The sequence below is a fragment of the Tupaia chinensis genome, unplaced genomic scaffold (genome assembly GCF_000334495.1).
Source record: "Tupaia chinensis unplaced genomic scaffold, TupChi_1.0 Scaffold000290_1, whole genome shotgun sequence".
Taxonomy (NCBI): Eukaryota; Metazoa; Chordata; class Mammalia; order Scandentia; family Tupaiidae; genus Tupaia; species Tupaia belangeri.
Genome location: NW_006159775.1, coordinates 5,187,003 through 5,212,948, shown reverse-complemented (window position 1 = coordinate 5,212,948; position 25,946 = coordinate 5,187,003). Strand labels below are relative to the sequence as shown.

The 25,946-nt window shown below is 40.8% G+C and overlaps 1 protein-coding gene across 1 annotated transcript in view; it reads left to right on the top strand.

Moving 5' to 3' along the window:
* DSG2 (desmoglein 2) overlaps positions 1-11,014 on the top strand; it is a gene marked incomplete at its 5' end in the record, with an annotated part of 29,222 nt that extends 18,208 nt beyond the window's left edge. The window contains 4 exon segments of the mRNA XM_014588637.2: positions 2,440-2,667; positions 5,150-5,271; positions 6,740-7,084; positions 9,348-11,014. Of these exon segments, the coding sequence (XP_014444123.1) occupies positions 2,440-2,667; positions 5,150-5,271; positions 6,740-7,084; positions 9,348-10,331 (1,679 nt within the window).
* Positions 11,015-25,946: the final 14,932 nt, after the last annotated feature.

Genomic DNA, 25,946 nt, shown 5'->3' with positions numbered 1-25,946 from the left:
GGTTGTTTTCTTCCACACCATATTTCTTGGCTTTCTTTCACAAGCTCATACTCCTTAAATGAATAATCAAATCTTTTCATCACTTCGCCCAAATCTTTAGGGATGATTTAATATGTACGTTTCTAGCCATGCAGATCAAATTCCATTACACTAGAAGCATAAAATGAGAATAAACTTTTATGGAAAAAGAAATAAATAACAAAACCAAAACACTAATTGGTATCTTTGTATTTTCCATCATACTCGGCATGTATTTCTTTTCAAGTTCTTTGCATCCATGAATGAGAGAGGCAGAGACAGAGACAGCAGCACCCCTAACAGTGGCTTCACACCATGTTCTACAGTCAGTTTCAGCCAGCCCTGGCTCATGGGCACACACACACCTGGCATGATCAGGGAGATCTCTGGATACAAACCTGGAACCCTTCCATGTGGGTCAGCCTTGCAGAGCATCCTGTTACTACTATGCCACCTTCTGGCCTTGATGTCCTAATGGTTTTTTAGGGGTTTGGAGTTTTTTGTTTTTGTTTTTGTTTGTTAAAGGCAGTGTCTCCCTGTTTTTAGCAGGCTGTCTTTAAACCCTCAGTCCTCTTACCTTAACCTCCCAAGTAGCTGAGACTACAGGCATATGTTACCAGGTTACCATGAGGAGCAGTTTACTTTTAAATAAATGTAATACATACTGTTTTTACTCATGTGGAAACTGGTCAGCATTTTTATTCATGTAAAAGAAAAATTTTACAATAATCATTGGTCACATTCTTAAAAAATAAAAAATCATTCATGAAAAATCTCCTATGTTATGTTCGTGTCAAAACTGTATAATCAAAATCTAGTCGTGAGGGAACAATCAGGCAAATTCAAGCTGTGGATCCTTGAGTTGATCTGAAAAACATGGTGTGTGTGTGTGTGTGTGTGTGTGATCCAAGATCCTGACAAACTGAGTTGGGGAAAGAGGATCGTGGAGTGTGTGTATGTGTGATCCAAGATCCTGACAAACTGAGCTGGGGAAAGAGGATCATGGAGAGAGAGAGTGTGTGTGTGTGGGTGTGTGTGTGTGTGTGTGTGTGTATCACCCAAGATCCTGACAAGCTGAGCTGGGGAAAGAGGATCATGGCATAACAAGATGCTGTTGCAGTGCTTCTCTTCTCCCTCTCTCACATGTGTGCACACACTATCATGAATAAAAAAGAGAAAGGCAGAGAACTATAAAGGCAATTACTACAAATGAAAAGTTTCTATCTGAGTTAGATAGTAGTAACATAGCAATAATTAATTTCTAAAGAATGCTAATGCCCCTTGGTCTTAGAAGGTATATCCCAAAAAGTTCATGCTATCTGCAACTTTTCTTGAAATAGTTTAGAAAAAGTATTTTGTTAAAGTGTATACATAGAGAGAAAATATTGTTGGAAAATATAAACAATTAGCAAAGGGTATATCAATATTCACTGTTATATTCTTTTAACTTTGCTATAGGTTTGGAACTTTTCACAATTTTTTCTTTCTGTTTTTGGAGAGGTTTGTGCTATAGGGCGCGTGTGCTCGCCAGTAAGACAGAAAGTGAGAAATCATCCCCCAGGGGGGATGGCCACACCGCAATTCCTTCTCCTCCATTCTCCTCTTGGGATCTTGGGCACACACGCACACATGCCCAGTGTGAGTTTAAGCCACCTGGTCCAGGACTCGAACTGTAGTCGACCACATGGAAGTCCAGCAACCTGGCCATTATGACAATTGCTGGTCCCCACAGTTTTGAATATAGTAGTGTTGGGCATGAAAAAGAGAGGACTAGATAAAACAAAATTGGTCCCTTATTGAGAACTATTTATTTTATTTATTAGTATTCTTTTTTTATATATACAATGAATTGCTATACATCATTTGGCATCTAAAGAGAATTTACCCAACATGAAGTACTTCTCAGACCAGTTCAGTTGAGAATACTATACACGTTATCATCACCTTGTTGCGAACTACTAAAGCCGGTGATAGGTACTGTGGGTGTTATGGTCCTTTCTCTGTTATTGTCTATGTTTTTAAATTGCTTTAATATAGTTTTGGGGGGTTTTTTTGGGGTTTTTTTTAAGAAATGGTAGAATAACGGTCTAAGAAAATGTTATTTAACTCACCTTCTGTTTATCACTGTATTCCCATATCTAGAACAGTTTCTAGCATCTAGTGAACCCTACACCTTGGTTACAATGAATCATCATGAGAACAAGGTGCCCAAATCTGGTTCTTTGCTATTTACAATGAATAATTGGAATCTATAGACAAATTTTCATGAGTGCATAGTGTGAATTCAATGACCAATTGAAAGAATAAAACTTGTAACTGGAGCTAAGTGTTACTGGCTGTTAAGGAACTTCCTGTAATGTCATGTCTCCCTTTCCTTGATAACCAACATTTTTTCACTTCCTCTGCCTCCTACCTTGGTAGGTACCAGTGTGCTACTGCAACAAAGAGAACGAAAGCCTGGGAGAAGTGAGATTCAGTTCCTGATTTCCGACAGTCAAGGCTACAGTTGCCCTGAAAAGCAGATCCTTAAACTCACAGTTTGTAAGTGTCTGGATGGCAGTGGCTGTGTGGAAGCACTGCGTGACTCCTATGTTGGCCTGGGACCCGCTGCGATTGCGCTAATGATTTTGGCTCTTCTGCTCTTGCTACGTAAGTCTTTTATTTATTTTATTGAATTTCTTCCATGAGAGTTTTTGAAAGAGAAAAAAAGATAACTCCCAACAGAGTCCTCATACCATAATCCATCCCCAGCCTCAGCTAGTCAGGATGATGAGCATGCACACTTGCACCTGGTGTTTTGTTTTTTTGTTTGTTTGTTTATTTTTGTTTGGTTGGTTGGTTGTCTTTTTGTTTGTTTGTTTGTTTGAGAAGTTTTTGCTATCTTGTTGGTGTCTCTGTTCTGCTAAACTGCACAATGGCACTACTTAGTTTTTATTTATCACTATTTTTTAACTTGCTACAGTACACATGAATTCACGAGAGAGAGAGGGGTAGAGATAGAAACAAAAAAGCGACAGAGAGAGAGAAACAGAAAGAGAGAAAGTGAGAAACCAGCTGTCAGGTCTAGGACTCGAACCCTGGTCGGCCATGTGGGAGTCCAGAGCCCTTAACCACCATGCCACCTGCCAGCCCCCTTTTTTTTTTTTTAAAGAATTATTTTATTTAATTTTATTTATTATTATTATCATTAAAGGCATAATATTGTCTTACAGTGTCTGATACACAGCAGACTCTCAGAAAAGATGTGTGGCTTGACTTTGAGTTGTAGATACAAGGTAATTTTACAAACTCAGCTTAGTCCAATCGATTCTTTTTTTTTTAAATTTAACTTTATTTCTTTCTTTATTTAAATTTGACCAGAGAGGGACGGAATGAGAGAGAGAGGGAAAATGAGAAAGCAAGCCACCAGGTCCGGTACTTGAACCATGGTCGACCATGTGGGAATCCAGCGCCCTAAATCACCACACCACTGGTCAGCCCCAAGTCTAATTGATTCTTGCTCTGCACAATCCATTCCTCAGAGCTCTGCCTCCCCAGTACCCACTGCTTGGCCTGCCTCTTCACCAGCGCCAACAGTAGCCAGACCACTGAGTATGTCTGTGCTCCTGAAAATGACAAGACGTTCTTGCCAGTCCAGCCTTCCCTGCAGCCGGGGTCGGGGGAATGAATGCCTTTCCACTTGACTGGCAGAGAACCACCTCCAAGGCAGCCTAGGCTATTTCTTTTTCCTTCTTTCTCTTTAAATATTTTTTTTTTTAATTCATCACAGGGCATGTATGCTCACCAGAGAGAGAGAGAGTTTTCACACAGAGAGAGAGAAAAAGTGAGAAGGCAAGCCACCAAGTTCAGGACTAGAACTCCCTTCGACCACATGGGAGACCAGCACCTTAACCACCATGGCATCTGCTGACCCCAAGCCTAGGCTACTTCAGTGCTAGAGGAGAAGCCTCTACAGGAACTGGGACCCTATCTTTTACCCAGGGATTCTTTGCATTACATTTTCATCACCTATTCTTGGTGGTACTTGGCACATGACAGACACTTGAGTATTTGCTGAATTTGCTGAAATTACTGAATTGCTGCTGGCTGATGTCAATTTTTTTTTTTTAAGAGAGATATGTTTTACTATAAGGTGATTGTACTCACCAGAGAGACAGAGAGAGACAGAGAGGCAGAGAGTGAGAAATCACCCTTCAGGAGGATGGCCACGCCACAATCCCTTCTCCTCCATTCTCCTCTTGGGATTTTGGGCATGCATGCACATGCACCTGGCATGAGTATTAAGCTCCTGGGTCCGGGATTTAAACCTCAGTCGACTACATGGCTGTCCAGCAACATAACCATTACGCCACCTGCCAGTCCCCTGATGTCAATCATGTTAATCACAATTGCTATATTTCCTGTGCTGTCAACTCTTTTATGTAAAACGGAATCTAGAGCTGCTCAATGTATCATTGGCAGCTGCTAAATGAGAGTGGTAATGAAAACTAATTTGGAGTGGACTGTTTACCACGTGGACTGTTTACCACGTCCGCTAGGGGCTAGCTTTAGTCTTTGTTTCCTCATAGAGGTAGAATCAAATTCAAAGGGGAGGCAAATTATATTGAATTCTAGATGAAATTTTGTATGTATTCTAAGGGTTTTTCATGTAGCATCATTTGAGAACATAGAAGTCAGGTAGTCAAAAGGTTAATTGACACAATGGAAAATCATGCCTTGTGCAAAGTGTCACTCTAGGGTGAAGTATTTTAGCAGATCTCTGTATTCTAAAATATTTGAATATATTAACATTTTTCTGCCTCCAGGAGCTTTTGCTTTTTTCAATACATTTTTGGGGGACCATGATTTTTTTTTTTTTGTCTTTAAATATATCTGATCATTTGGATACTTCTAATTCAGTGATATTCTATTCAGTAATCATAGATAGCCTCTTTGTGATGAATACAACCTTTGACTCTATAAGACTTTCTCCATTCTGCCTTCTATCTTTGGCATAACTCATAAAACAAGCTTAGTAGGGTTGATTCAGGGTGAAGAGAAGGAAAATTGTTTAAAAAAATAAAAATAGGACTATAAATAACTGAACACAGAATTTCACGATTAACCTTTATTCAATTTCTCTTCTGTCTAGTTGTACCACTCTTACTGCTGTTTTGCCAGTGTGGAGAGGGTGCCAAAGGCTTCACGCCCATCCCTGGCACTATAGAGATGCTGCATCCTTGGAATAATGAAGGGGCACCTCCTGAAGACAAGGTCAGTCCATCAGATATCAATACAGTTTGTCTCTCCTGAGTTTAAAGGAGAGACAAAGGCCTTGGGAGGCATTTCTAACATCTTTGGTTATGAGGGAGTAAAGTGGTCATTACAGATTTTATTCACATGCCTTTGTGAAATAAATGGTTTAAATGACAACATATTTCATATTTGTTGCCAGGGCAAAGTTGAGATGGTTTTATTTCACCATGTAAAGCAAGGGTCAGGGAGAGCAAAAGTATACAGGAATTTAGGATAGAAATTTTTGTTCCAGTATTCAATTATTTTTCACTACCAAGAACTTCTCTATTTCCATTCCCCTCAGTACATAGGTTGGCAGAGATAAACCCACAATGTCCGTGACACAACCATTATGTTGCAGATCCCCATTTCTAACCACTTACTAGCCATCTCCCCTGTCTTTATTGAATCTTTACCTCAAGTCTGTCATCACCACCTGCCATGAGCACCCTTTATAGTAGGATATGCTTTCAAGTGGTAGAGCACTCACAGTAACAGTGACTTGAACATAAACATGACAGTCCAGGGTCAGCATGAAGATTCCTCCACAACATGGCCCCAGGCACCTTGTTTCTCCTCCATGAATGAGTTCCATTTTCTTTTTTCTTTTTTTTTTAATGGTCAGGGAGTATGAGAACTTGCCAGAGAGAGTATCTCTGAGAGGTGAAGCAAGAGAAAGAGAGGAAAACGCCCCTCTATGAAGCATGGTTATGCCACAATCTTTTTTCCTCCACATTTGCATAACATTGGGCCAGGGTTTGAGCTTCCGTTGGCCACATGGGATCCAGCTTCCTTAACCACTAGGCTACAGGGCTGGCCCTCCATTCTCATGCTGACCTCATGTTCTAGATACTAGCTACTATCCCCACATCCCAGTTCACAGATGAGAGAAAGTGAAGGACTGCTCTTTAAACACACTTCCCAGAAGCTACATACACCATGTCTGCTTAATTCACATTGACCACAGGCCAGTGGCTCTACATTAAAGTATTGGGTAGTCAGAAAAGTCATGATGCATTTTTGCATAGAAAAATACATCATGACTTTTCCTACTACCCAGTATAAAGGCTTGAAAATATAATATTTATTCTGATGATCGATGTGTTCAGCTGAAAGTAAAATGAAGGGATCTTATACCCATAGAAAAAGCATCACTCTAGAGGAAAGTAGAAATGGCATTGATGCCAGTAGAATAAATGAACCAACACTGTATGTGAAAGTTTGGGTATTGGGTTCTCTTTGGGTTATAATCAGCTATGAAACAAGGCACAATGGAGATCCTCAAAGGACTCAAATCAAAGCCGTTCAACCCAAAATATATTTCTATATTTGTCTCTGTGGAAATAGCTTACCTTTTTCTCCATAACTCACTTAGCTCAGACCCTTCTGCCCACTATACTCATCCTCCATCCTTCTACTCAGTTCTCAACTGTTTCTGCCCTCACAGGTGGTACCACCTCTTCTGGCCGCAGACCATGGGGAGAGCCTAGTAGTAAGAAATGGAATAGGAGGCGTAGGAGGTGCGATGACCAAGGAAACCACCATGAGAGGAAGTAGTTCTGCCTCCTTTACCAAAGTGCAGCATGATATGTCTGAGATGGACGGAAGATGGGAGGAACACAGAAGCCTTCTGTCTGGTGGGGCTACCCAGGTGACAGCCACAGCAGGAGCCATCACGGGCACTGAAGCCATTCGGACCACAAAAGCCACAGGGGCTTCCAGGAACATGGCTGGAGCTCAAGTAGCAGGTGTTGCCGTGAATGAAGACTTCTTAAGAAACCACTTAACTGATGTAAGGATTAGATTTTGTGTATGAAAAAATGTATGAGGGGACATCAAAAAGTTTGTGGAAAAAATGAAATTAAAATATGAGTTTACTTTGGGGAACCAGCAAATGGTGTAATGGTTACGTTGCTGGACTCCCACAGAGACGACCGTGGTTGTCCCAGGCTAGGTGACTCAAACTCACACCAGGTGCGTGTGCATGCATCATATGCCCAAGGTCCCAAGAGGAGAATGGAGAAAGGGGTGATTTCTCACTTTCTGTCTCTCTGTCCCTCGTCTGTCTTTCCAGCAAGCACACATACCCTATAGCCAAAAAAAGAAAAGAAACCTCTCTTTAAAAAAAGTGAATGTGTGTGTGTGTGTGTGTGTGTGTGTGTATGAGTTTACTGTGATGTAAAAATTTTTTGAAATATATGCATAGTTTTTTCATAATATACACTTTCTATGAACTTTTTGGAAGACCCTTGTACATACATATGATGTTGTTAGAATAATCATTGCCTTGGGTCTAAATTAGATTTGGGCTGGGGGAGTTGTTTTGTTTTGTTTTGTTTTGTTTTAGAAAATGCTTATAGGTGGGACCAGCAGTTAGCGTAATAGCTAAGTTGCTGAACTCCCATGTAGTCGATTGCGGTTAGAGCCCCAGAGCCAGTGACTTAAATTCACGCCGGGCACGTGTGCATGCATGCCCAAGATCCCTAGAGGAGAATGGAGGAGAAGGAATTGCGGCGTGGCCATCCCCCCTCAGTGGGAGATTTCTCACTTTCTGTATCTCTGTCTCTCTCTTTCTGGCGAGCACACATGCCCTATAGCCAAAAAAAAAAAAAAAGAAAGAAAGAAAAGAAAAGAAAAGAAAATGCTTATAGGTTGGGACCAGTAGATGGCATAATGTTACTCCTCTGGACCCCTACATGGCAGACCATGGTTTGAGTCCCAGACCGGAGGCTTGACACTCATGCCAAGCACGTGTGTGTGTGCATGCCCAAGATCACAGGAAGAGAACAGAGGAGAAGGGATTGTGGTGTGGCCATGCCCCCGGGGAATGATTTTTTGCTTTCTATCTGTCTCTGCAGCAAGTGCATGTTCCCTATAGTAAAAATCTCTAAAAAGAAAATGCTTATAGGCAATAAGGAAAGAAACATGACCCACTGAAGCCATAAGTGCATTATTTAAAGAGATCAATAAAATTGTTATACCTTTTAAATAGATTAACTCGTATATAAAGTTAGTATCAGAAGTGAAATAAAGAACATTACTACAGATCCTATAGACATAGCAAGGATAATTTTTTTTAAGAAAAGTGGGACTGGGTGCTTTTCTTGAGGAAAGAACTTCAGAGACTTCAGTGTCCTTGTGAGAGTGGGCAGAGCTGGAGTGATTGGCATCTTAAGGGCACTTTAGAGGAAGGAGAGGAGGAGCTTCCATTGAGGAAGGCGATTTATTTCTGTCCCCGTCTTCACTGGCAAATGACTGGCTTGTTTTCCCACTTTCTGCTCCTTTCCACCCTCCTTTCTTTCATACCATTCTTCAGCCACCCCTAAGTATTAGTTGGACAGAGATATAGTTAGTGTCAAAGAAAAATCCCTTTTCTGTCTCGCTGCTAAATTCAGTTCTGCCACCCTGTTGATTTTATTTTGGAACATTTCCCTCTGCACTCGAATCCTGCCTGCTGGAATCAATATTGATTGTATGTGTATGTACTAACTTTCGACTTTGAAATAATTTTGAAGTTACCAAGAAATGTTTAAAAATAGTAGAAAATCTGAACTCCTGTATACTGTCTACCCAAATTACCCAATTATTAACTTTTTGTCATATTTGCTATTTGCTTTTCTATTCTGCTCCTCTCCCTCTCTATCTCTCTCTCACACATACACACACATCCACTCACATTCTCTTATATTGTCTTACCACAGTCACTAGATTTAGAAATTTAACATTGATGCAATCCATATTTCAATTTACCCAGTTATCACAATGGCTATAGCAATTAATTGTCTTTCTTGCTCAGGATCCAATTCAAGATCTTGCATTTTATTTAGTTATCATGACACTTTCATCTTCTTTAATCTGAAAGTCTCCTCAGCCTTTCTTAGTTTAAAGATACTATTTAAAGAATATGGGTCAGTCATGCTGTAAGATATATCTCAATTTGTGTTTCTGTGATGTTTCAGTGATTCAGGTTATGCGGTTTAACAGGTATGGAGAGTCTCGTTGTTAAATGAATTTGTGTTGTTAATTAATCATCTCTGTTTTGATTTTTGTTTTAGAAAGTGGCCTCTTACACCGATGCAGATGACATTCACACAGCCAAAGATTGCCTTCTGGTTTATTCTCAGGAAGAAACTGAATCTCTACATGGCTCCATTGGCTGCTGCAGTTTTATTGAAGGAGAGCTAGATGATCGCTTCTTAGATGATTTGGGACTTAAATTCAAGACACTAGCTGAAGTCTGCTTGGGCAGGAAAATAGATATGGATGTGGAAATGGAGCAGAGGCAAAAACCTGTCACAGAAACAAGAATGAACACAGCTTCACGTTCAGCCTATGAACAAACTATGGTTAATTCAGCGAATACCTACTCCTCTGGTGGTAGCTTTCAAGTTTCAAAACCTTTGCATGAAGCAAGTGCAGAGAAAGTAAGTCAGGAAATAGTCACTGAAAGTTCTGTGTCTTCTAGGCAAAAGGCTACACTTGTTCCTGATCCACTGGCTTCCGGTAATATTATTGTGACAGAAACTTCCTATGCTACAGGCTCCACTATGCCCCCATGCACTGTGACGCTGGGTCCTAGACAGCCACAGAGCCTTATTGTAACCGAGAGGGTGTACGCCCCAGCCTCTTCTTTGGCAGATCAGCATTATAGTAATGAAGGCAATGTCGTGGTTACTGAGAGAGTCATACAGCCTAGTGGAGGCACACCTACTCCTCTGGAAACCATGCAGCATTTGCAAGATGCACAGTACGTTATGGTGAGGGAGAGAGAAAGCATCCTCGCCCCCAGCTCAGGTGTGCAGCCTGTGCTGACCGTGCCCAATGTAGCAGTAGGACAGAACGTGACGGTGACAGAAAGAGTGCTAGCACCTGCTGCCACCCTGCAATCCGCTGACACCTCCCTGAAGGCTAGAAACACCAGAGTCCTTGGCCCTCTGACAAATTTTGGTTTAGAGGAATCCAGTCTTGCTAATTCTAGCATAACCACATCTTCCACCAGAGTCACCAAGCATAGCACTATACAGCACTCTTACTCCTAAACAGCAGTGACCGATTTCATGTTTTCTATGTACTTGGCTTTTAAAGAGCCTTACAGACCATGCAGAGACATACTGAACTTAACATTTTTCTCAGTCACTGACATGCAAAGGACCTCACTTTGTCTGCTTCCAGAATCTATTTCCAAATGCTCCAAGACTTACTGAAAACATAGGGATGATACTGTTTCCTGAGTGCCTTGCAGGTGAGTTATCCAAACAGTATTCACAAAATGAGATATTAGGTCATTGGGAAAGTCATGACTATGTTTTTCTATGCAAAAAAATGCATCATGACTTTCCCAACGACCAAGTAAATAGAAAGTAAGCCTGTCTTTTGAGAATTTACCAAATTGATGTAGACTATCCAGTTCATCGATCGTTCATAGAGCACCCAGGGACATTGATTGGGTCTCTTTGCATCCTATAGTAACATTTATGTTCTTATTCTGTACTTTACTGTACCTCGCAGATTATCAACTCATTTATCCAAAGATACACACACAGCGTAAGCAACTAGTTATGCTGTTGGTTTTCTTTAAAACTGGAAGCCTTTTCATCTGTGCTTGATTTATTCCATTTTAAAACACCAACATGGTGGGGGTCAATAGATGGCGTAGTGGTTATATCACTAGACTCCCACATGGCCCAACAGGGTTTGAGTCCTGGACCCAATGGCTTGAACCTCACTTTAGGCACATGTGTGTGTGTGCCCAAGATCCCAAAAGGAAAATGGAGGAGAAGAAATTGTGGCCTGGCCATCCCTGCTGGGGGGTGATTTCTCATTTTCCCTCTCACTATCTCTGTCTATCTGGCAAATGCATATGCCTTAAGGCAAAAACCTCTACAAAAGGAAAAACAAAAGAGGAAGGACCAGCAGATGGCATAATGGTTACATCACTAGACTCCTACAACTTAGTCAATCACATTCACAGACCTAGTGGCTTAAAACTCACATGTGCTCGAGTACCCAAAATCCCAAGAGGAAAATGGAGAAGGGATTTGGTATAGCCATCCCCCTAGGGGGTGACTTCTCACTTTCTGTCTCTCTCTCTGGGGAGCACATGTGCCCTATAGCAAAAATCTCTCTAAAAAGAAAAGAAAATGCTGACATGATAATTGACACATTGAATGTTTCTGAGCATATGACCGTGTATATGTGTGGGTGTGTGTGTGTGAACACGTGCATATGTGAGATGGTCTTAAAAATAGCATTATACCTTCTTACTGCTCACCAGTAACGAAAATTTTGAAAACTTCAAATTCAATTGAATAATCCAGGACAAAATTCATAAATACAAAATAATTTTGCTTTTCTTTTTTTTTTAAAGAATTATTTATTTGATTTGATTTATTATCATCATTTCTTCAATTTGACCAGAGACAGAGAGAGGGAAAGTGAGAAAGCAAGCCACCTGGTTCAGGACTTGAACTGTGGTCAACTATGCGGGAGTCCAGCACCTCAACCTCCACACCAACTGCTTTGCTTTTCATCTTAATAATATGCTGTAGAGAAGAAAAAAAAAAAAAACCTCAGGATACATTCTCTTCTAAGCAGCTAAACTTTAGTGCAGCTAAATTAACCAACTATTCTCAACTGTGATAGAAACCACACCCATTTCATATCTTAAGTGCCTAGCAGGGGTGCCAAATAAATATTTGTGGAACTAACCTGAATTTTACAGACCACTCTCTTATCTACGATTGCCAAAAATACTAAATGACCCAATGTTTTTATAATTATGAGTTTGAAAATAATTTCTTAATTTTATGTCTCAGCTGTTGGTAATAATTAGGTATAGGAGTAAATATTATAATACCTCAAAAAATTGACCTGACTTTGCACAACATCCTTGCCTTTCATTTTTCAAAACTTATTTGGGTTATTTGGCTCCTAAATACATTATATTTCATTGTTCCTAGAAATAATAATGTTTCAAAATACATGTGCATATTGGTAATAATTTTTTAAAAGACTGATTTCTTGACTTTCAAGATATTTTTCTAGAAAAATGAAGTTTTAATTTACTTTTTTAGACATGTTTTAAAATATTATTGACTTGAATTGTGTTATGCAAAAGACATACAATGTATCCCCACTAACTATGTACAGATAAGGGCAAATATTTTTAGAAATGACAAGTCTGTGACTAAGATGGAGTTCCCTTTTCTTTCATAATCTAGAATTTTCACTCTCCATTTAATAGCTGTTGTGTGTTTGTTTGTTTGTTTTTAAATACAGACTGAGTTATATTTTCCCAAACATGCAACAGAAATGTGACTACTATGTGGAATGTAATTCTGACCTATATATTCGGGACAAATGTAGTCTTAAACTTCCTCCTTGGGCAGACTTGAAAACCTGTCTCTTGTATATAACATAATACATTTTCTAAATAGTTCTCTTTGTTCTTGAAGAGGTGATTCACATTAGTTTTTAACATTTATTCCTTGGGAAATTATATTTGTGTGTGTTTCATCATAAAATATTTAAATAAAAAGACTACCTTTAGAATGACCTTTTAGAATGATCTTTTTAATACTCTATCGTATTTACAAGGAATAGAGCTTGGTTAGTAGAAAGAAAGCACACCAAAGGCAGATGTTTCCTGGACTTCGTTAAATATTTTATTAGATCTGCTTAGTAGCAGCTAAGCTTGCCTCTGGGAGAGCATTGTTTCTCTTCCTAACTTGGACTATAAAAGGACTTCAAAAAGTTCATGGAAAAGTGAAGCTAAAGGGTGAGTTTATTTTGACACAAAACATTTTTGAAGGCCATGCATACTGTTTCATAATAAGTATTTTGCATTAATTTTTGTTGGAATCGAAAGAATTCAATTGTCTGAAAATACTGATGTTCTTGAGGATCTTGCAGTATACAGAACTCTTCAACTAAACTCCAGAAGCATGATGCTCTTATCCTTTAGAACTCTTTCTAAGGATTGTTTTTTCTTTTCCTTACTTCTTTTGTGGCTCCTACGTATATAGCACAGTAGCCTTCTCCAGTTTTCTTTCATATATCAAATATGTCAATACAAGTTATTCTTTCTCTCTTCTCTTCCAATTTAAAAACTATAGAATGAAATCAAAGACCTTGAAGTAAAATACTGATATTCTACGTTATAACTTCTGTTATAGTTTTTGTGTGATAGTTCACTTTAAAATTACAATATAAGATGTGTGATGAGAGCCACCTGGTGGTTGAGGTGGCTGAATCCCCCATACCCCACTGCTCAGCGAGTCCTGAACCTGGCAGCTGGAAAGAAATGGTGGACGTGTGTGTGTGTGTGTGTGTGTGTGTGTGTGTGTGTGTGTGCGCGCACCCAAAACCCTACAAGAAAAGGGATTGTAGTGTGGCCATTCTCTCTCTCTCTCTCTCTCTCTCTCTCTCTCTTTCTCTCTCTCTCTCTCTTCCTCGTGCACATGCTCTATAACAATTTTTTTTTAATTTTAAAAATAAGGAAGTGTAACGAACACATATACAAGCTGATTGTAATCTGCCCCCTAGGAGAGATTAGCATTGAAGAATTCTAATCAGAAATCAACACCATATGATTGGTTGCTTAGCCCTTCAAGTATCATTATCAAAATTCACATAAAACATTTGCTAATTAAGGGATCATAGAAATAGTATTGGTCCTTCCAAAAAGTCATGACGTATGTTTCTACGGGTTTTTTTGATGCAAAAATACATCATGACTTTTCCATGACCCACTATTTCCTTGGCAAGATGAGTGTTTTGAGGACTGGGAATTGGTTAGTCCCACTGCACTTCCAAGAGCAAAGCATGAGACTATGAGGCCTGGTAGTCTAATATCCACTGATGCGCTGAGGCAAGTCGCGTGAATCTTCTGTCCCTCCACTTCATGGAGAATCTTGTCATCTTACTACCTGTAATGCTGGGTCATCTTGTCATCTACACATGATTCCATCTCCCTCAGGTTAGACCCTTCCATTGGAGCAGAGAGTGGTAAAGTCCAGGATTACAAAATCAGGTTGTTAATTATTTTTGTATTTATCTACTAATAAACATTTATGCCTTTTGTGGAGTTGGTTTAATGCTTACTTGCTTTGTAATAGAACGTGGTTATAGCCCCATCTCTAATTAGCAGAAAATATTCATATTTTTTAAATAATAAGTTGTCATTTGCTTAAAGATTAAATTGGCTTAGGAAAGTGGGCAACAATATTTTGTTTTTGTTTTTAGGTTTTTGCCACAAGGGACTGTGTGCTTGCCAGGAAGAGAGATAGAGAAAGTGGCAATTCACCCCCCAGGGGGATAGTCACACTGCAATCCAGTTTCCTCAGGATTTTGCAGTTGCACACACACTCCCAGTATGATTTTCAAGCCGCCAGATCCTAGACTCAAACTAGTTGGCCATGTGAGAATTCAGTGCTTTAACTACCATGCCACCTGCTGGGTCCTGACAACAATGTTTATTTTATTAAATTTATTTTCTAAGGAGATATTCTGCTTGGTTTTAATCCTTTCTTTATTTCACTATAATTTCCTCACTTTTAAAATATTTATCAAAATATTTAATTATGTGTACTTTACTGGGAAAAGACAAAATAAAGAAGACAAAGCAAAGTGTATTTTATATGTATTTTCCCATTGCTTCATGTGTATTCTTGCTTCCTGTCCCTATCCTCACTGGGTATTAAGATAGTCAATGGCAAGAATAGGCCATTTTTTATCTTTGTCATCTTATGTCACTCACCAAAAAAAAAAAAAAAAAACCAGCCAATAAATTGAATCATTGGAAGATTAAATAAATGGTCAATCATAGAGGCCCAGCAGATGGTGTGAAGGTAAAGAGGCTGGGTCTCACATAGTCAAGTTCAAGATTCCTGAACATGGCAGCTTGAAAATTACACCAGGCACGTATGCATGGAAGAGAATAGATTTTGGCCTGGCCATCCCCGCTGGGGGTGATTTCTCACTTTCTCTTCTGGTAAGCTATATAGGGAGGGAAAAAAAAGTCATAAGAAGAATGATGAATGGAGTTGGGAGGATTTCACTGGTTTAGAAGAGGAAGATCTTGTGATACCTTTAATATAATGTGAATTTGATACATCCAGGAACCTCCAAAATCCAACAGAATTTTCAGTGGATTTCCTAAACTTGTGCATGATCCATCCCAAATTAGTTGTCCCTAGAAAGTAAGAATTAATAACTCAAGAGTTGAGGGGTTCTGACATAAAGAAAACTAGAGATTTTAGTGCATAATGGGAACTATAAGGGGATCTTTTTGAAGTATATGAAGGAGCCAGCAGGTGGCATAGTGGTTAAGACACTTGACTCACATGACCAACTGCAGTTCAAGTCCTGGACTTGGTGTCTTGAAACACACCAGGCACGTGTGCATGCATGCCCCAAATCCCACAAGAAGAATAGATTTGAAATTGAGGTGGGGTCATACCCTCTGGGGGTTGATTTCTCACTTTCTCTCTGTCTCTCCAGTGAGCACACTCTGTCACTCTGTCTCTGCGGTGAACACACACACCCTATAAAAAGAAAAGAAAAAAAAGTACATGGAGGGACCAGCAGTTGGCATAATGGCTATGTCGCTGGACTCCCATGGAGTCAACTGCAGTTTGAGTCCCAGACCCAGTGGCTTAAACTCACACCAGGCGCATGTACATGCGTGCCCAAGATCCCGAGAGGAGAATGGAGGAGAAGGGATTGTGGTGTGGCCATCCCCCCTGGGCTGATTTCTCGCTTTCTATCTCTCTGTCTCTCTCTGTCTTTCTGGAGAGCGCACGTGCCCTGTAGCAAAAACCTCTCCAAAAAAAAAAAAAGTACATGGAAATATGAAAAACTGATTCATTGATTTTAATTTTTTGTAACAAAATTCACAATTTAATTCCCTTTTCATAAACTTTTTGAAGTCCCCTTATATTCGCAGTAGCTCAAAATCTCATTTCTTTCTGAGAGTCTACGTTTTGGTTATGTGGATTGTCAGAGATTTTACTGACTGTATTAAAGATGTGTTTCATTGTCTCTTTTTACCCAAGCTGTACATTAGGGTATAATTCAGATATGTCAAGCTCCTTATGAACTTCTTTCAGCTTCATCTAGCAGAAGGTTTGGCTTTGCCATGGCTCCTAGCTGGCCCCTTCTGAAGTAATCTTGAGTTTGTCATTACCAGCCCAAGGACTACTTCTACCATTACTCATTGCTCTCGTCTACACAGGGTCTTTCTCAAACAAACAAACAAAAAACCTGGGTTAGAGAAAGAAAAACAGCTCTTGGGGGTATCCCAATGACAGAAATTGTGAAAGGCACAAAATAAAGCAATGTAATGCTCCTAAATTTATCCCTGCTAGAGGAAGTCCGAGTTTACTTGGCTTAGAAATAAAGTGTCAGTAATAATTCACGTTTGTCCATTTGTAGAGTCTCTGGAATATAAAAACAAAATAGAATAATAGAAGACCAATTTTTTAAACCTGTGCCTCCTTAAAAACCCATCACAAGGTCAGCAGGTGGTGTGGTGGTTAAGCACGCTGGACTCCCACTTGGCTGACTGCCCTGGGAGTCCCAGGCCTGGTAGCTTGCTTTCTCACTTTCCCTCTCTCTCTCTTTCTCTCACTATGTCCCTCTCTAGCCAAGTTTAAAAGTAAATGAATAAATGGTTAAATAAAATAATTATTTAAAAAAAAAAAAAATCCTGGACAGCATTAGAAGACATGTGCTGTGCGAACTGCGGCCACACGGTGGCACTGTGCATGCAGAGAAGAGGCAAAGCCTCCCAGATCCAGAAGAAAAGAACTAATTAGTAAGTTCAGGTGCGATGCAAACTCACAAAGGCAGATAACCTTCCTTCATAAACTGTGCCCCTCCCAGGAAAAAAAAAAAAAAAAAAAAAGAAAGAAAGAAAAAAGTGTGATAAGCTCAAGATCGCCTGGGGAACAAGGCCCAAATTGTGGAACTCCAATCAAGCCTGTATCATTCCTCTGATGGTGAAATACAGAATGTCTTTCTAAAGGTCAGTCATGAGCCTTTGGTTCTATGAAAAGTGCTACACTTGGGAGCAAATGACGCTGGCCTATGGACTACAGACAACACACTCAGCTTGGTGAGGGCTAATCGTAAGAATAGATGGTACCGTTTTCTGCAAAGCTAGATGTAATCAAACAAGCATTAGTTGAGTTCCCACTATGTGCAGAGCACTGTTTAGTGGCTTGAAGTTGATGCAGGCCAGCCATGGTGGCACAGTGAGAGCACAACACTCAGCTGCACTGAGGCCAGGTAAGAAGGTTCCGGTTCTTGTCCTAGGGCTCCCTGTGCATGCTTGCATCCATGTGTGTGCCTGTGATCCTCGCTAGGGCGCCTATCTCCCTCTCTCATGGAAGAAAGAAACTTATTTCCCTCTTTTTAAAAAATTTGTCAGAGGGCACTCACAAGAAGCAAGGGGAATGGAGAAGGGGGGGAATAAGAAAGCACTCCCATGGGGATTGGTTATGCCACAATCCCTTCTCCATTTCTTCTGTTGGAATTTTGGGCATGCACACATATGTGCCAGGTGTGTTTTTTCAAGCCATCGGCCCAGGACTCAAACCACGCAATTGGCCATGGTGAATCCAGCTACCTTAACCGCCATACCACTGGCTGACCCTAAATAAACTTTAAAAACAAAATGGGAGGAATCAGGAATCATAATGGTTACATCACTGGATGCCCATGTAGTCAACTGTGGTTCGAGTCCCAGACCTAGTGGCTTAAAACTCTTACCGGGGACATGTGCATGCATGCCCAAGATCCTGAAAGGAGGGATCAGCAGTTAGCATAATGGCTATGTCGCTGGACTCCCATGTAATCGACCACGGTTCGAGTCCTGGACTCGGTGACTTAACCTCACGCCAGACCGTGTGCGTGCATGCCCAAGATCCCAAGAGGAGAATGGAGGAGAAGGGATTGTGGTGTGGCCATACCCCCTGGGGGGTGATTTCTCGCTTTCTGTCTCTCTGTCTCTCTCTGTCTGGCTGGCAAACGTATGTGCCCTATAGAAAAAAAAAAAAAAAAACTCTCCAAAAAAAGAAAACAAAAAACAATCCTGAAAGGAGAAAGAAGAAGGGATTGCAGCCTAACCGCCCTCCCAGGAGGTGATTTCTCACTTTCTGTCTCTGTTTCTCCAGCCAGTACACGCACACAATAGCAAAAAATCTCTCAAAAACAGAAAAAGTTGTATTTGAAGCTGAGTAAGACCTAGCACTTGCCCTCCAGGGGTTCACAATATACTGGTGGAAGTCACAAATAGCTTTTTTTGAAAATCAAACAGCCTGTAATAAATGAATCATCAAAGATAGAAAGTTAATGCCATGGCTGATTGGAGAGATTAGTATCTCTTAATTTGGAAAGATTACTATCTCTCTTAATCCTTCTTTGTCATTCCAAGTTAAAGGAGACAGGGAATATGTAAGAAGTCTTTTTACAGAGGTGACTTTTAATGAAAATTGGAGAGTAGGTAAACAGAGGGATCAGCTTGAACCAACGCTCTCCTCACAAAGGTGAGGGTGGCTAGTGGGTGCAGCAGGAGGGTGGATGAAGAGGAAGGTGTGGACCACCCCGCAGGAGACTTGAACAGCAGGCTGAGGCCACAGGACTAGACTGCAATAGAGAGGAGAAAGTGTTTTTGAACAGGACAATCTCATGATTCGCTTCAGAAAGAAACTTCAGGCTGGAGGTGAGAGACTTTGAAGAAAGAAGGTGGTAAGAAAATTGAAGATAGTGCCAACCAACATGAACATTAAATATAAACCTCTCTTTTCCCTTCCACTTTCATTATTTTCCCATGTATTCTTGGTGACTTTCTCCTTGCCATAATGTAAATTTTAGTTAATATGTTGGCAATGTCCAACAAAGAACCAACAGAGGCAAGATATGGTTATAACAGAAATATTTCCCTAAGGCCAGCCTGTGGTATGGTAGTTAAGGCAGCTGGATCTCACATGGCTGAAGGCATGGTTGAGTCCTGAATTCAGTTATGTGGACCCCATCCTGATCATATTATCACACTCAAAGGCCCCACCCAGGGACACCACAAAGGAAATAAGTTTTCACTTAACATCTTTACAGTATAATTAAGCTCCAATATAATTAAGCTCACATTCTATCTCTGTCTCTCCCTTGGGGGACATCCAGGCATCACCCACTAAGGCCAAACTCTGAAACATGAACCTTTGGGAGAGAAACCATCATCCAACATCCATCAAAAAAAAAGCAGACTCTTGGGGCCAACGGGTGCTGTGGTGGTTAAGGCACTGGACTCCCACATGACTAATGGCTGTTCAAGTCCTGAACCTGGTGACTTGCTTTCTTATTTTTCCTCTCTCTCTTTCTCTGGTCAAATTAAAAATAATAATACTAAATAAAATTAAATAAATAATTCTTTTTTTATATATATAGTGGTTTTTGCTTTAGGGTTTGTCTGCTTGCTGGAGAGAGATAGAGACAGAAAGCGAGAAATCACCCCCCATGGGGGATGGTCATACCACAATTCCTTCTCCTCCATTCTTCTTCTAGGATCTTGGGCATGCATGCTCATATGCCCAGCATGAATTTCAAGCTGCTAGGCCCAAGACTCAAACCATGGTCAGCCATATTGGAGTCCAGCAACATACCACTATGCTATCTGCTGGCCCCTAAATGAATAATTTTAGGAAAAAAAAAAAGAGAGAGAGAGATTATTTAGGCTGGCTTCTAGAGTTTTATCTCAGAAAACAATCTGAAAATTATGAAGAGATGTAAGTATAATTATGTTTATCACAGTATTAGTTATCATGTAAATACTGTAAGCAGCAAGTTACTAATAGAAATCATTCCAAATTAGCTCTGTGCAAAGCTGCATGTGGATTAATGAGGTGCTTTAAAGATACAAAGCTAAAATACTCCCAAATTATTTTTGGTGATTGCAAGGATACGAACGAACATGGATAGATTTATCCACTACACCATCTGATCTTTTTAAATTTGTGTCAGTTACAAGGCTTATTGGCTCGTTGTTCAGACAAACAAACCAAAGATGAGTCTCATAGAACTATGGCATATCTGTTCACAGGTGGAGTTTTCAGAGGCAATGGCCTTTGTTACACTGCGGGTCTCACCTGGTCAACAAGCGTGCTGCAAGGACGCTTTTAGAGGCAAAAAATAAAATAAAATAAAATAAAATAAAATAAAATAATGTGCATTTCCCTTGGGATTAGGAAAAACCTGATGCATGACTGTGGTGGTGGTGATGACACTAATAACAGTACTGAATATTTGCTGGGTACTCTCTCTGTGCCGACGCTATGCTAAGTACTTCTCATACTATTACCTCACAACAATCCTAGTGATAAGTCAATGGTTGGTAACCGAGGGTTACCAACATTTTGCAATTGTAAAACTGATCATTGATTTCATGATTTTTCATCATCAGACACTTAGTCTTTGCTAAAGAAATAGTGACAGGAATAAGAAAAAAGCCAAGAATGAGGACACTTGGAGGACCTCAAAAAATCATTTGTTCATCACCTCTTCCAGTCTTTGGATTTGTTGGATGGAGAAGGACTCCTTTAAACAATTCAAGAACAAAAGACATAGAAGAGGGTGTTTTTCTCAAATACTCCATAAACTGTTTTCCCTCACTACAAACAAAAGCACAGGATAGAAAGTTCTATTCACCTACAATCAGCTAATCTTGAGCTATCACTTAGCAACCAGGTAACAAATGAAGGTCGCAAAGCTGGGCTGATTAGCATTCTTTTTTAGTCAAAAGATCACAGTTATTATAAGGTTCAGCCAACAGATCTGAGACTTACAGAGACTTTCAAGGTCAGGCAAAGTTACTGTTGATTTTGCATTTTCCTACAGAGCAAAACAAGTTTTCTTTGTTTGCTTCATTTACAAAACTCACATGATCTTTGAAAAACATATGCTGTGTGGTGAGGAGGGTCTCCAGCTCACGCAGTCTGAATCGCTGGTTGACCTTGAACCCTTTTCTCAGCTGCTGTAGCTTTCTGCTTTCCACCTACACAGAAATCTGCACCAACCCATGATAATGAAGATCACCTGGGAAACGCTTTGAAGTCTACGAAATATTTGTCATGGATAACTTTTACTGGTTAAGAAAATAACAGCAATGATTTGCGATGAGTGAAGAAAACACTAGTCTCAAAGAGAGATGAAACAAGCTTAGAAAGTCAATTAGCTCCGACCTCCCATTGGGAGGCATGGCTAGACCAAAGAAAGTGGCAGGGGGGCACCCTCAGCCCTGGTCACCTATTTCTAAGAGTCACAGCTTCTCTCAGAAAGTCCTTCCCAAAGCCACACCAAAATCCTTGCTACAACTGCAAGCTAACCTCATACTCTTCATAAAAGAGGCATCCATTTTTCTCAGGATTTTTCTTAGTCTCTTTTGTATTTGCACACATAATGAATTCATGAAGACCTTTCTCTTCTCTGAGTTTAATTTTTAAATCACTTATTAGAAAGACATCTACTGGAGTTGACATCAGCCTAAGTCCAGGACGTAGAAAGATTTACCACACAGTTCTTGCCTACAAGGAGCTTGTGGTCCCTGGGGTGAAATAGGAATTTCAAGAAATAATGCCAGCAGAGTATGTTGAAGTTAAGGCATTCTCTGTTTTCCAAACTTAGCATATGAATGAGTTGTGCATTCCAAATTACCTTATTGCTTTCCATTTCAAAGTTTTATTTCTATTTTTATCAATGAAATTCAATTATTTTTTTGATTGCCACTGATGGGATGAGGCCGATACAACAATAACAGAATGGGCCTACCAGCTAGTGACAAAATGAGATCAAAAGGAACTCCAAATTGTACAATGCACCCTTATACAAGCAAATAATATCTTCCCTAAACTCAAGGTACCATAAATTACAAGATGCACTTTGTTGTAATAAAAAAATGCAAAAGCCCCAAATGAGAATAAGAACAATAGATACATAGATCATCTGGATTTTAGAAATCCAAAGAGAAGTGGGAGTGAGGGGCAGACATCTTAAGGAAATAGGAAATGCATTTTCAATTGCTTTTCTTTCTGTTTGTAGCTAATAATGAGTGATGAGTGTGGGCTTAATGGTGACTACGATCCATGAAGAGCCTGGCATATAGGAAATCGTTCACAATTGTCCTGCAGGAGGAGTATCTTTTTCCCCACTTAACACCTGGGAAAGCAGGGTCCAACAAAGGAGCTACCTTTGACCTTAGACCCAGGCTTTAAAGGCAGATGACATGAAAGGTCACAATTGCTCTACTGTCCTCGGCCTCCCGCTGCTTTTTCCCCAAGCCCTAGGCCTTCCCAGCTGCTCTCCTTGAGCTCCCCAGCAAACACACTGATGAGGTAAGATAACGGCAATCATTAGATTTTCCTGAACACTCCATTTCCGCTCCCAGCTCCTGGTGCAAATACTTCAGTCCATCAGTTCCAGAAACCTCCCTCTCAAGTCTCTGTCCTCCCAGGTATGGCTCCATTCTTACCATTTCTCTTTCTTTCTGTTTTTTTCTTTCGGAGAGATTTTTGCTATAGGGCACATGCACTCGCCAGAGGGACAGAAAGTGAGAAATCACCCCCACCCCAGGGGGAATGACCATGCAACTATTCCTTCTCCTCCATTCTCCTCTTGCAATTTTGGGCACACATGTATGCGCACGCAGTCTGAGTTTCAAGCGACTGAGTCCGGGACTTGAAACACAGTTGGCCATGCGAGAGTCCAGCAACATGACCATTATACCACCTGCTGGTCTCACCATTCCTACCAGTTATGCTCTTCGACCTTCTGGTGACTTCTAGGGGGCACTGAGACCTGCTGGGCCTCACTTAGCACTCAGCTGTTTGCCACCATATCCACCCGCTACCTCTCTTTTGCCTCTCAAATCTCGTGGTCTCTTGGCCAACTCTAGTTAGAGTCCACAGAGGGAAGGGGATTCTGGAAAACAGTTTCTGAAATAGCCAAAGCTGACCATATGAGAGAACTTCTAAAAGTTCATGGAAATATGAAATTAAAGCACAAGTTTGTTTGGAAGCAAAATATTTTAAATTCAGAGAGGCCAGCAGTTGGTATAATGGCTATGTCGCTGGACTCCTATGTAGTTGATGCAGTTTAATTCCCAGACCCGGTGGCTTAAACTCAAACCGGGCACGTGTGCATGCGTGCCCAAGATCCCGAGAGGAGAATGGAGGAGAAGGGATTATGGTGTGGCCATCCCCCCTGGGGGATGATTTCTCACTTCTGTCTCTCTCTCTCTCTCTGTCTGTCTGGCAAGTGCAAGTGCTCTATACCAAAAATCTCTCCCAAAAAAAAAAAAATTATGCAGAGATTTTTTTCATACATGCATCTTCCATGAACTTTTTGAAGACCCCCCTCTTGTAGAATAATCCAGTATTCTTTGTATAAATTTAAATTGTGCCAAAAGATTTATAACTTTAAAGTTGTTAAACATATGCATACATAGCAGTGCCAAATCACACTGGTTGAATTGAGAGAACACCGTGGGAAAAGTTAACTCTGGCCCTAATAGGTTTTTCAATCTGAAATTCATTTCATGAACTGAACATTTGTCACATGCTAGCTGGCATATGACAGAGTTTCTGATGGGTGATATTATCATGACCTACATTACTGATAGAAACGTTTCCCCCAAAACCTTCATCCTTTCTTAGCAGAGTTCTCAGCCAGGTCCTGCCATCTCTAATCACATCACAAATGGCAGCAGGATATCGGAAACAATGGGAAAGGAAATACTAGCCTCCTATTTGTCTCACAGGTAGAGTTTGCAAGAATAGTTTTGGTGAATTAGTAGCTTCTTTCAACCAATACTGAGAGTGATTGGAAAGACTGGCCATGATGAGAAATTGCAGTTTGGTTAACTTTATATTTTATTTTTATTTTTAATTTTTTTCCTCCATGAATGAGAAATAAAGAGACAGAGGGAACCAGCAGTTAGCGTAATGGCTATGTCGCTGGACTCCCACGTAGTCGACCGCGGTTTGCGTCCTGGACCTGGTGGCTTAAAACTCACGCCGGGCGCGTGTGCGTGCGTTCCCAAGATCCCGAGAGGAGAATGGAGGAGAAGGGATTGCGATGTGGCCATCCCCCCTGGGGGGTGATTTCTCGCTTTCTGTCTCTATGTCTCTCTCTGTCTGTCTGGCAAGCGCATGTGCCCTATAGTGAAAATCTCCCCCCCCCCAAAAAAAGAAATAAAGAGACAGAGAGGTAGCACTCACAACTAGGTCCCTATGCCATGATCTACCCCGAGTCTCAGACAGCCCTGATTCATAGGCATATGAGTGCCTGGTGTACCAGGGAGTTCTCCGGACACAAACCTGGAACCCTTTCATGTGGGTCGGCCTTGCAGAACACTGCATTTTACCACTACAAGTCTAGCCTCCTGAACCTTGTATATTCAAAAGAAGACCTTGCGCATTAAAGTGCTATGCTGGCACTATTGCTACACCATTGCCATGCCTCGGACCCTCTTCCTTTCTGATAAAAAAAAAAAATGCTAGGCACTGGCTTTCCCATCCACACTTGTGGCCTGAGGATCAGAGGAAAAGTTGCAAGAAGCTTTTTCTCACTGATAAAAGAACATGTCCATCTTCTGCTTCAGGTTACTGCTGAAGATATAAGAGGGACCTCTGTGGTCACTGTCTTGAGAGCTGTCGTGACTCCAGAGAGAGTTGCAGGAAAAACCAAGAGAATCACAGAGAAGGTGAACCCAGACGTACAACATGGCTGACGATCTGAGACACCCACACCACCAGTCTCTTGGCTCCTCTTACTTAAGCAAATAAACAAGTACCTGTTTAAGCCCCTCTAGGTGAGATGTTCCCTTAGATGCAGGTTCACCCTTAAGCCTGATACAATGGTAAGATTCCTGGTTTCACTGCCCTTTCACAACCCCTTGAACATAACTAGCATATTCACGAAGCCCACTCAGGACCACAGAGATACTCAGATGGTCTGTACTCCCTCTCCACACTTCTTCAGTCCCTTCCCTCATTCTCCTTTCTTTTTTGGAGAGGTTTTTGCTACAGGGTGCATGCGCTCACTAGAAAGACAGACAGAAAGCGAGAAATCACTCCCCAGGGAGGATGGCCATGCCACAATCCCTTCTCCTCCATTCTCCTCTCGGGATCTTGGGCATACACGCACATGCACCCAACGTGAGTTCAAGCCACCAGATCTGGGACACAAACAACGGTTGACTACATGGGAGTCCTGCAACATAACCATTACACCAACTGCTGGTCTCCCTCATTCTCCTTTCTAGATTCTGCCAACTCTTGGCTTTGAGGTTTTCTCATCCAAGAGATTTGGCTCTGAACTTTGAATTCTGCTATTGATCAAAGCCTTTTGGATGTATTAACATAACTTTGACCTTTGCTCTCTTTTAGAATATGAGTTCCATTTCCTGCCTACTGCAATGGAGGAGAAGGGATTGCGATGTGGCCATCCCCCCTGGGGGGTGATTTCTCGCTTTCTGTCTCTATGTCTCTCTCTGTCTGTCTGGCAAGCGCATGTGCCCTATAGTGAAAATCTCCCCCCCCCCAAAAAAAGAAATAAAGAGACAGAGAGGTAGCACTCACAACTAGGTCCCTATGCCATGATCT